The sequence below is a fragment of the Ostrea edulis genome, chromosome 1, assembly GCF_947568905.1.
Source record: "Ostrea edulis chromosome 1, xbOstEdul1.1, whole genome shotgun sequence".
Lineage (NCBI taxonomy): Eukaryota > Metazoa > Mollusca > Bivalvia > Ostreida > Ostreidae > Ostrea > Ostrea edulis.
The window spans coordinates 83060762-83073099 of NC_079164.1; the positions used below are offsets into that span (position 1 = coordinate 83060762).

At 45.1% G+C, this 12338-nt stretch overlaps 1 protein-coding gene across 1 annotated transcript; it reads right to left on the reverse strand.

The window, feature by feature from the left end:
* Positions 1-722: 722 nt before the first annotated feature.
* Positions 723-2126, reverse strand: LOC130048238 (uncharacterized protein F54H12.2-like). Its single transcript, XM_056144689.1, has 2 exons — positions 1160-2126; positions 723-967 (listed from the first exon to the last, which is right to left on the reverse strand). Exons 1-2 carry the CDS (start codon positions 2124-2126, stop codon positions 723-725), a joined length of 1212 nt encoding a protein of 403 aa, XP_056000664.1.
* Positions 2127-12338: the final 10212 nt, after the last annotated feature.

Consider the following 12338-nt stretch of genomic DNA (forward strand, 5'->3'; position numbering starts at 1 on the left):
CAGTGAGGGGGACGGAGAAGAAAAGAAGAAGAAGAGAAGGAGAAGAGAAGAGAGAAGAAGAAGAGAAAAGACCAAGAACAGAGAGAGAGAAAGAAAACAGCCCTTTTCAGGGCTACCCATTCTTTTTGAAAAGACATGGTTGATTACAATGACAAGAATTTTTTTTTTTTCCAACGTTTTATTAAACTCCAACTATAAACAATAACAATAACATAGTTTACAATACATTCAGTCTTTGACATTGACAAGTTTGTCCTTGATGGGTTCTCGGTTTTCGGAAGGTCTCTTTAAACCAATCCGCCACAAAACGATCGCGTTGTAAGGCCGTGCCTTTCCAGGGAAGTAACCATTCTCGTACGGTGCTTCTATGGCGATGGCGTTGATGTAAAAAATACACACAGTATTGTCCACAGACATCCGTATTCAAATCTTGATAACAATGGGTGTTATGAATCCAAGTCTCTCCGTGGCGTTGAATAAAGTCTTGGATGTCTTTATGGCTGGGAGGTAATCCGTAAGAATCAAAATATTCGACGGTAGGGCTACTCAAATACAAACAGACCCAATGCGCTCCAGGGCGATCGTGAGGGTCTGTATTCACCACGATGGCTTTGTGATGAGGTAACAGCTCAGGTATGACATCTCGAGGATACACACCGGCAAACGCCGGTCCTAAATCTCGTTGTAAAACATCTCTCAATTGCTGAGTATCCATCTCTCTCTTAGTAATCGATGCTGACTTCTCGTTGTTTGTTGATTTCTAGCAGATTGTCGAACACGGCATACACCACACAGTTTAAGGTCCTGGCTACGTTGGCGGCAAATTGCACTTCCACTCTCAAGTTCCCCGTCTGTATGAGATGAAATTTATCCGTCTGGGCTTCTTGATCTTTCGTGAAATCCACACACCAGAGGGTGTAACCGTTTTTATACTCTTCCAGGGTAATGTCCGGAGCCCAGTCCTGGCCTAATTTTCCCAAGCCTTTGTACAGACTCAAATACGATCTCAGGTACTGATCGTCGGTGAAATTAGGTTCCAAAGGGCGGGTTTCCATCATTTCTCCATTGATACTGATTTCTAATTTCTTGACTCTCTCATTTTGGAAATGAAAGGGGTTTCGGGTATTATCCCCATTAAAAGCCGCATTGTCCACAAAACCCAACACGATCAGTTTAGGCATCTGTCCTTGAAACAGATGATCGGTGATTTTAGATTGGGTGCCACTAGGAATGGTGAAGGTTTTCACTTCCACTCGTCTCAATGGATATTTCGCCGTTTGAGTACTCAGTTGCTGATTGATGAGATTAATGATACTCGGCACAGGTTTGACTTTTCTCACCCACAAGATCATACTTTGAATGACCACTTTCCCACTACTCCCGGCAGCGGTCATCATGTAGAACTGGGGTCGAGCGCGATTGAATCGGAGACGGACATCCAAGCCATTAGGGAGACATTTCTCTTGCTCAAACAAATCCAGATGTAATCGATCCATCAACACGATCTCCTTACTGTCTGTAATCTTCTCGTGACGTTTTCTCAACCCTACATTCTTGGAATCATCCGGATACTCGGGAGTCGGGATGACGGCCGCGATGTTGACTTTGTTATTCACTACTGCAAATTCCACAGGAGTTTGAGCCAGAGCTTCTAATTTGACCTCATCCATATGTCCTGCCGTATCTTTTTCCCACAAGCTACAGGCTCTCATCTGGGTTTCCAGAGTCTTGGGTGCATAAGACAACAATTTCTCCAGATACGCTTTGTAGGGATAAGTATCCGTCCCCGGGGTAATGACTTTTCCATTGAGACTGACATCGATTTCACTGAACAAGGAATGGAGAATGTTATTCACGGGGGTCGAGGTCGAATTGCCTCCTGCGAGATTCGTTCCATTGGCTTTCGTGAATTTACATACCATCTGGAGATAAGTTTGGGATAAATCCAGATATTCATCTCCTTGTCCTTTGATTTCAAATTCAATCGGAGCCGTATCCGAGTTGAGGGTACTGGAAATGGGGTAATATTCCATCCATTTCGAATCTTCTAAAGTGACGTTGGTCGGGGGCACTTTAAACAGTTCTAAACTGCTGGTGCCACAAGCGCAAGATTCTCGGTGCATCATATTGGAACGATGTGTTACTCAGCGTGAACTGGCATCAAATGTGTTCTGGGCTCCTTCTCACCCCCTTTTTATAGGGTTCTCAGTCGAAAATATCCAGAGAGCGTTTTGGCTTACCCCTTTTCACTAGCTTCCTACCTCCCTTCCTAGATCGCTTCCTAGGCTGCTTCCTAGGTCTCTTATGAGGCCCACCCCGAGCTAAGATACGTTGTTTTCTTTTAACAAATCCTTTTCCTTCCTGTATTCCCACCTGTTTTCCCACCTGTTTTCTTTTGAGGGTCGTGGTTCCAGGCTTCCTGAGTATTCCTGTGCGTGGTTTTCTTCCTCGTTTGGATGGGGCTTTTCGAGATATTCGCCTACGGGCATACCCTGCTGTCTCTTTCAGGGCTTGGGCACCGTGTGTCTTGAGAGCGTCTTTGAGTGATCGTTTATTATCTAACACATCCATCCCTGTTTTAGCAGCAGCCTTTAAGGCACTTTTAGCCCCCGATTTGAGTAAATCGGTGAAAAATCCTTTTCCCTTCTGCTTTTCAGATTCTGGATCATATTCTTCTGTTGGATGGCTTCTACGTCGTCTCCTCTGATAAGAGCGATAAGGGCGGTCGTAATCATAATATCTCTCTTGATAGACAGGACGTTGTTGTTGTTGCTGTTGTGCGGGGGCTCCACCTAATAATCCGCTGATCAGGGGACCCGCCACTTTGCTGGCTATTCCCAGCAGGGCTCCAAGCCCGTGACCCTGCTGTCGTATTAAACCTTTATGGTAGTGCATCTTGATGTAAATGAACTTCGTTAGGGGTTACACCCGCTTTTTATACTTTTTACGCCGTCTCTTTCTCTTCTTTCCTTGCCCCGCTTGACCCACAATGGCATTGGCAATCCACGGAATGAGAAACCAGATTCCGTGTCCTTTCTGGCGTCTGACTCCTCGATGGTACTTCATCTTTCAATACACTTTGCGGAAATGAAGTTTGACTAAGGAGCGCCCATTTAAAAACCCCATAGGACGCCCTAAAGAATTCATGATGTGTACCTCAATGGTATCGAAATATTTCTTACTCAGTTTCAAATATTCGGCTCGAATCGGTTCCCAACGGGCTTGTTGTCGATCGTCGTATTGACCCGTACAGGGGACGACTCTCAATAATTTCAATTTGTTGGTGCCCACCACTTGAGGATCCACAATGTCACAATACACATACATGGCTTTCAGATTGTCGTAGACATCCATGGTCGTGTTCCCCAAGTAATTCACGTTGATCCATTTCGTCATGGTTTCATCGCCCAGGATCATTTTGTCACTATCCAGACCTAGCTTGTACGCTAAGGGCGTAGGGAAACGAATGCACATGGGGGTAGATCTCAGTGCTTTCCCATTAAACTGATACTCGACACGATCGTACTCGGGGTGATACACTAAGATCTGGTTGTTCCCCTCGTCGTTAGGATTCCCTAACTCCCTCCATACTTTCCACAGGGTTCTCCTTAAGGCTGCGTTGATTTCATTGATTAACGCCAAAGGTTGTGTATAAGCTCCGGGTCGGAAGTGAATGCGAATGATATCGAAGGGAAATAAACTATCCCCTCCCGCAAAGAGATGGGACCATGGCGTCAGATCCCAGGGGACCACCACCTCACACCCGGCCATCGTGACTTTGCCCATATTCTCTGTCTTAAATCTTTCCCATTTATAAGTGTTGGGATCTTGGACATATTGCGTATACGGATCTGGAATGAGAACGTCCACATAAGCCTCGCTATCCGATACGTTTTGTAAGTTGGCCGAGTACATCATTTCGGTCAATCCGACTTCCCATTCTCCATCCGTTAAGTCCATGGTGTGTGGCAATAACGTTTTAAATTGAGCCGTCGTATTCGTCGGAAACGATTCCATCGACCCATCACTCAACAGAGTCATGTAAAACCCTTCTCCTCCAGCCATGATGTCTTAAATGAGACCCTGTCTCTGTTTCCTTCTCTATTTATACTCATAACACAATGAACATTTTCATATTTTATTGAACATACAACATAATGTTAATACACAATTTTACATGTCATTCTTCTTGATCGCGACCACCACCACCCCACATCAACGCTTCCGAGTCTTCCAACTCTAGTGTTCGTCTCGGGACTAAGCGTCGTCGCATCACCAGATAGTGTCGGGTTCCCCAGCAATCGGCCACATCATAACCTTCATTGATCATGTCTTTGAAATGTCGGAGACAGTCCTCGGAATGGTCAAACCAAGGACTCTCATTTAAGGTCCAATCGGATTCGTCTTGTCGTCCCATCAATCCCCAGAAGGCTTTGACTTTCCAACGAAACTCTTGATATTTAGTCTTCATGATAAAGGCTGACCATCCGTGAGGTATCAGTATCCGTTTGTACAAGTACACAGGATGCGTGGACGTTTTGTGTTGTTTACAATGCATCAAACACATTTGCTTATCTGCAAACCATGCCGTTTTCTTTCCCTCTTGTTTCCAGGCGTACTGTGTGTTAGCCATGGTGAACTGATCTCTCAGGTGAAGGGGACTCCTGTTTTATACTCGGGCTCGCTAACGTCATTTGTGGACTAGGCATGACGTAGCCTACGAGAGAACTTAAGGTCACCATCCAAAAATCGCGATTGGGATCGCCTAAGGCTAACATGACGACCGACGTAATAATGATGGTTAAACAGAGGAATAATTGTGCAAAATACACAATTTCTGCTCGAGGGACTTTTTCACCCAAGAAAGTCCACTGGGTGGTCATGGTCGAATGAGATCCGCTTGCGGAATCCATGAATCAAAACTGGGAGGATATCCTTTCCAACGCACTTTGACTTCTGAAATGACTTTTTTTCCCACACGCCGGTTTTTATACCCTAAGATTTCCTCCACTTCGTAGACATCATCGTCTTTAATCACTTGTTGTAATTCCTTCTCGTAAAAGGTTCCTTCTAATTCTTCCCCGTGATCATCTTGAATGCGATAGACGTTGCGTCCTGGCACTTTTCTAGAGATGGTAAACAGTTCTTTGGTCCAATTCGGTAAATATCCTTTTTCAAACGTACGTTTGGCTTTACTAATGCGTACACGATCCCCCACTTGCAAACGACTCGTGGTATCGGCACTCTGTTTTCCATACAAGGTTTTCCATACGGTCAAGACATTCTTGGCATTGACTTGAGCAGGAGCTCGCCGGATACTGCGATGATAGGTATGATTGTAACCATACACCAGATCGGCCAAGACATCCACATATCGTCGTGTTTTATGACGTGTAAAATACCGCCACATACGTGCTTTCAGCGTGCGTTGAAAACGTTCCACAATACTGGCTTTGGTTTCGGCATTACGGGTCGTAAAGAAATGAATGGATTTGAAGGCTTGACGAAATTCTTTATTGGTAAATTCTTTTCCTTGATCGGACTGAATGCGCACGGGGCGACGTCCCTCTCGAAAAATCCGTCGTAAGCCTCGTATCATTTCTTTCCCCGTTTTCTGTTTTAAAGGCACGACCCAGGCATATTTAGACAGCACGTCAATGGCACATAATAAAAACGTATACCCATTATTGTCTTGTTTCAAGCTGGAGACATCGGCTAAATCTAATTGCCATTGTTCATCCATATCCGTCACTCGTGTTTGTCGTCGCTTGAATTTCCTCCGTATCGGTTTATGCAAGGTATAGGTATCTTGAGCTTTCACCCATTCTCGAATTTGAGACAGAGTAATCTTGTGTCCTAATTGACGCACTTGACGATACAACGCCTGGACTCCCCCATACCCTGTCTTGGGATCGTAATACAGTCGCTGTAAGATCTGTTCTGGTTTCATGGCAGATTTAACCATTTTCCAATTTCACGTGATGTCTTTTTACCAGCCTCCCTGATATTTTTAGGGGTCATCATTCGTCTGGGAGTTTCATAGAAAGATTGGTCAAAACCCGAGATTTCTTGAAATCCGCTCTCATCTTCTTCTTCTATAGGTTTAGGCGTACTGATTTTTCCGGGCTTGTCCATGGCTTTTATAACATCCCGATTGGTCACATATCCTTTGGGAGCATGAGTCTCTTTTAACGCTTGAGCAAATTCCTCTAATCCCGCAGGGGGGTCACGATGTCTTAAGGGTCTTTGTCGCTGGGCTTCGGTCATTAAATCCACGATATTGGAATCGGGAACCCTGCGTCCTCTATAGCTGATTTCTCCTTCTTTATTCCAACTCACCACTTTGGATTTCTTGAGATGATCGAGTAATAAACCTGCTTTCTTTTGACCCGGTTTATTGACGCTTTTGATAATCTGTTCCTCCAAGTCATCGGGTGCTGCGGCAGCTGAGGGTGGTGAGGCGGCACTGGGTGCACTGGTTGGGGAGGGCCGAGTGGATGGGGTGGGATGTCGAGCTTGTTGTAAATATTGACGATAGCGATGAAGTTGATGCCCGTACAACCCCACTTTTTCTTTCTCGGTTAAATCATCTCGATGTTCAATCTCGTCCAAATCACTGCGTAAACCAATAGTCGAGGTAAATTCGGGAGGTTTAGGTAATTTGCCTTTTAATTCGTTGAGCATCGCTTCCGGTACCAACACCATTTTTCGACTCATGATTTCTTACAAATCTTGCCACACACAAACGAACCCAATCCTTTTTGGTGGATGAGTATACCTCGTCGTTTTTTCACGGGTTGAGGGTGGACTAAGCGTCTTAAGATGTGTTTCTTTCGACCCAGTTGTCGCTTCTGAGTAGGAGTGAGAGGAATCACCCCTTTTAATAGATTGTACACAATCTCACAAATCTTTAAAATGCAGTCATTGGAACAATGTTTCAACACCTCTGTCTTTAATTTGCTGGAATAGTGAGGAGCCGCTAACGTCTGCAAGAGCGGTAAATGAGGTCGTAATCGACATTCACACTTCTTCGTATGAGCCATGGTAATGAAGGGTGGGGCTCCTTCCCCCTCCTTTTTATACCTAGTCCAGGACAATGGCACTCGGATGTTTAGGATCAAAACGTTTGTGATGGACGGTCTCTTCGTGACGATTGCGGTTCTCTCTCGCATTGAAGACCAGAGGGCAAAATTTACATTTATATTTCTTTTGCACCTGAACCGGTGTTGAGGCGGTTAAGGGTTGAAATTTCATGCTTCCAAAGGTATGAGCAAAACTCGGTAGAGCAGTATCACTGGTTCTGGAACTTCCTATAGGCCCATGCATGGGTCGTTCCATTTTCTTTTGAGCTAATCCGGCTTTCAGATTGGCTAACGTTTTAGTGGCCTTGGGGGGAGTGGCCTTGGGAAACGGCATCTTCACAATGAGAGGGGTTTTCTTTGGAGCCCAATTGGGAAACGGATTCTTCATCCTGAGAGGTGTCTTCTTAGGGGACTTCTTAGGGGACTTCTTAGGTGTCTTCTTAGGTAAGCGAATAATGAGTTTAGGAATTCTCTGAGGCAATTTTTTAGCTTTCTTAGCCCGTGGTTTCTTGGTTTTCTTGGGTTGTCCCCCACGGGGCTTACGGCCTGTTTCCCATTTGAATAAATGACGAATAATGGTCCCTCCTAAGAATCCGGCGCCTCCTCGTTTCAAAATGGCTTTTTTACGCTCTTCTTCATTGGACTTCTTATCGGCAATGACACTCAAGTCTTGCCGATGGGATTGAATGAACCGCTGAGTGATTTTATTGCCTGGTAAGACCCCTCGCAATAAATTTCGAGCTCCCATCGCAAACCAGTTGAGTAAGGCTCTACGTCCTAATTCAATGAGATGGCTCCGTTGAACGGGATCCCGTTCCCGTTGTAAACGGCGTAACGTTTTGACTAATTTACTCTTCGCGGAAGGTCTACCCATGATGAAGACTGTCTTTCGAATGATACACCTGCCCATGATGTGACATTATTTATACTCTCGGGGGCATGTGCACAGCCAAGTTGGTAAAGAGTTGACTTCTTAATCTTAATTCGTCCGACGTCTGAGGACTCAAGTCCACTAGTAAATACCCGTGAGGTACACGGGTGGCGTCCTCATAGGCTGGAAGTAAATGCGGCATTTGTAATTGCCGACTTAACACCCCAATCTGAGATTTATCTCGAGGATTTTTAAACAGCACAAGATAGTGAGCATTCAGACTGATGGTACGATGTTGTACTGCTCGATCAAACAGATTTTGTGTGATATAAATGACACTGGTATTTCGATGATGCGCTTTGCGCGTAAACCAGTCGACAATCGATTCGATGGCTTTACCTCCCATCATATCATCAAAAATGAGTAGATGGCGCGTACTGAGATCCGCCACTATCTGCTCATCGTCTTGAGGTATATTGCGGATAAAAGTGACCTTGTCCTGTAAGGATTCGTACGCGGCCTGCCATTCTCGATAACACCATACTATCTTTTCGGGAGGCGGTGCAATCCACTGCGTATTTTGCACCAGCTGTTTGACAAATTCTGTTTTACCCGATTTAGAGGGTCCGGCCACCACCATGGTAAATTCATGTTTCAACTGAAAAGGCTCAAGTGTCTCGTAGGTATACATCTTGATAAATGACACAAGTTCAGGAAAATCATATCTATTTATTAACAAATAAAAATACGTACAGCTTGCTCAACACCATGTCTACAAATAGGACATTGTTTCAGTCCCGTAGCACATATAGCACAAGTACATAAATGACCACAAGGTAAAAAAGCAATTCTCAAGTCTCGTTCTAAACAAATGTGACATTTCTGGGTACACATTGGATTCCCTGCCGCGTCTAAGGGTAAACCTTCCCAATCGCAACCAGTGTCTTTAGCGCGGGCATAGGCATTGAAGGCTTGTCGTACCCATTGTTTACCCTTATTACACTTCAGGTAAGGACAGTGAGGATACCAATAAGCATGTTGTATCCAAGGATTGTCGACAGCTCCCCAATGGTGAAGTCCAAAGTTGCAATAAAAACAGCACGTGTTATCCCCGTACCCTTTGTAAAAGTATCCCGCTTCTGCAATGGTAGGTAATAGGTTCTGCAAGTGTTCGGGAGCATTTTCAAACGACGCTACTCGATCTGACAGTAGAGCATAACGTGGTGTACCCGGGTTATGTAGTGATTCGTAGTCCGTCATTTTGCCGACTGATGGTTTTCTCTAGCATGTCCTTTTTAATACCCGTAAGGCAGCGTGTCATAGTCATGAATACGATGACGTTTATCATACACCATGCGGTATTTCTTCACCAGAGGAATGGTTCGCACATCATGTTGGCGGGTTCGTTGAATAAAGTGCGGATAGCTGACATGGACTTCTTCTTCTTCTCCTTTTAACATTTTTTCCAACGTATCGAGAGACACGACTCTAGAGGCACGATAATTGAGTGTCAATCCTTTGACTTTGCAGACAGATTTTCCATTCTGGGTCTCGTATGCATAATTTTTGGGCCCGCCCGACATGTACTTGATGATACGATCTCCACCCAATTCATCGGTCCAGCCGCCTAAACTGTTGATAATGGTCGGGTTGAACTGGGTCTCGTCGTGCTGATAGATGATACTATCCGTGTCAAAGTATAAGACACGCTCTCCCAAAGGCTGTAACGTCTCGTACAAATGTAAACGAGCATGAGCTGTTGTAAAACACGCCAGCACCACGTTTCCAAAGGGGCAGTCTTCTAAAAATTCTTCTTTCTCCTGATAATTGATCAGCATCATATCACATTCGGGGCGTTCACGATTTTCTAAGAGTTCGATGCCTTTGACTTCTAAAGTGGCATCTTGTAATTTCTGTTGTAATTCTTCTTCTTCCGTGAGATACAGGGATTTGGGTAATTGTAATCGTTGAGCAAATTTTCCCCACAAACAATTTAAAAAGAGTTTGGCAATGGTTCTTCGGACCGGATTTTTCTGGATGTCGGCCGGATTCATGGCAATGCCTTCTCGTTGCTGAATTTCCTCAATGTAATGTTGCTGCTGTTGGACTGTTTGACAATCCTCGGGGAATCCGGAAGCTTCTTGTTTAATTTTCAAAAAGGTGTTGATATACGCTCGAAATAAGTGGTCACTGGTTTTCTCAAAATGCCAAACTTCGTAAATGCGGTCGAGACGATAGCCTAGATCTAATGCTTTGTGAAGTTCGGTGGTCACCCAGGTGCCCGTGAGACTGCGTTCAGAATCGGTGTGCTGGCACCGCTCGTCGGGTCCTAAGTTGCGCTGTTCCGCACAGGTGCGGCATAAGGGAAAGAGTAATTTACCCCCGGTCTTGTAAGGTAATACGGGGTGATACAGCTCTCGGGGTGGGAGGACACGACAACGAATGAGCCCGAAATAGTCTCTGACATCGGTGAAATGGCTGGTGATGACTTGGGGATGTTGGACGGGAAATGGCTTGTATTTCAACACGTACGGGTACAGGGAACAGACATCCACGTATCGCATGTCACCCTCCTCACAATACAGTCGTGTAGCATTGGTCCGGCCTCCGTACAAAGCGTCACGGGGATTCAAAGGATCTTGTATATCGACTCCTTGTAAAAATTCCTGCAAGTCGGAATTGGTCTGGGTCTGACGATCAAACTCGTGTTCCCATATGCTCACGACTGTATAGCCTTGGTCTTCTAAAGCACTGGCTCGTTTTAAGGTGTCCAGGTAGAGGTCTTGATACGTATGCTGAACACGATGAGGATGCATGTCAGTCAACAGATTCGGGAAACAGGTGGGACAGCCGTGCCAGTAACAGCCATAGAATTCGTACACGATACGAGATTCCTCATCATACCCATCTACTGTATAGGGTCCAAGCGTGACTTCGCCCCCATTTCTAGCATGTCGTATGCAGTGATGTTGATGTTCTAGCCAGGCGAACCATCGACAAGCTTTAGCTGAATATCGTCGTGCTGGCCGGTAGCCCATATTGGGAATGATGGCGATGGTATTTTCAACCATGAATCCTCGTCGGTAGGCTAAATTAGCCGTGCTGGCAAACGTGATGGATTCTTGAAAGGGGTCTACTTCCACCAGATCAAACAGGGTGGATTTGAAATGGGCACAACACCGGCGTAAAATATCCACATCCGAGATGCAGTAAGCTAAGAATTCTTTCTGGAAATCAAAGACTTTGCCCTCTTGTTGATGGTACCAAGTATAGAAGGCTTCACGATTGGCGGTGGACATATCGTCAGGATTGTAGAAATGAGCGGCCGGGTAAGGACCCACATACTGCTGGTTCTCTGTCGTGTTGAAAAAGTGCGGGAAATATCCTTTTTTCAATTCCGTTAATCCGAAAGCAGAGGGCATCTTGGCAAGAGCAAAGGGTAGAAAGTTGTAAGAATCGATGAATCTCAACCCCAAGACTTGCATGGATAAGATTTTACTGCCGTTCAGGATGACGGTGGGTTTGATACACGCCGTGTGCACCAGGTAATTCAAAATAAACTGCCCATCGTATCCTTTGAAATTGTGGGCAATGATGGTGGCTTCATCGTGTTTGAGTTCCACATGGCCTTGCTCATCGGTCTCGCTCTGTAAGAGCCATTCCATAAACTGTTTTAACGTGTCGGGTCCTTGAAATAGGAAGCGGCGTTGTGATCCGAATCCTTCACAATGAGAACAGGGCTTGTCGATATCCACACTGTCGCAATGTTGACACACACGTTCTGCCACGCATAAATTGGGAATGTGAATACCGTTTTCCTGACTGCATTCGAAATCGTAATAAATGTATATTTTCAACTCCTCTTCTTCTTCTTTTTCTTTCTTAGGTTTGGGTTTCGTCTGTACAAAGCAGTGATGAGGCATGGTGACGACTTTGTGACAGATGCGGCATTCGGTTTGACCCCCACACGCGTGGCGTTTTAATAATTTCTTGGACATCCATTTCTGACACTGGTTACAACGCCCCATTAAACTGCAGACCGTGGTCGTTGTATTACTGCTGTAGGGTTTTAAATGGTTCTGGTAACAAGCTGCATTTCTGAAAAATCCCTTACAATGAGGGCAATTCGTCTGAGTCCCGTCCGGGGTACAGGGGGTATCGGCTAAACAAAATGAGCATCGATGAGGACAGACGGTCCGATGATCTTCAATGTGACTGTAGCCAACATCGCAATAATCGCAATAGTATTTGTTTTCCGTCACTCCAGGCATAGACACAATGGCATCGTAATGCTCGTTATCCAGCAGGATATTCAAACAAGTCCCGTGCCCCGGTCCTTTGTAAATAGGTTCCAGTCGTAAACGAGTTGTATTCGTTTTGAATTG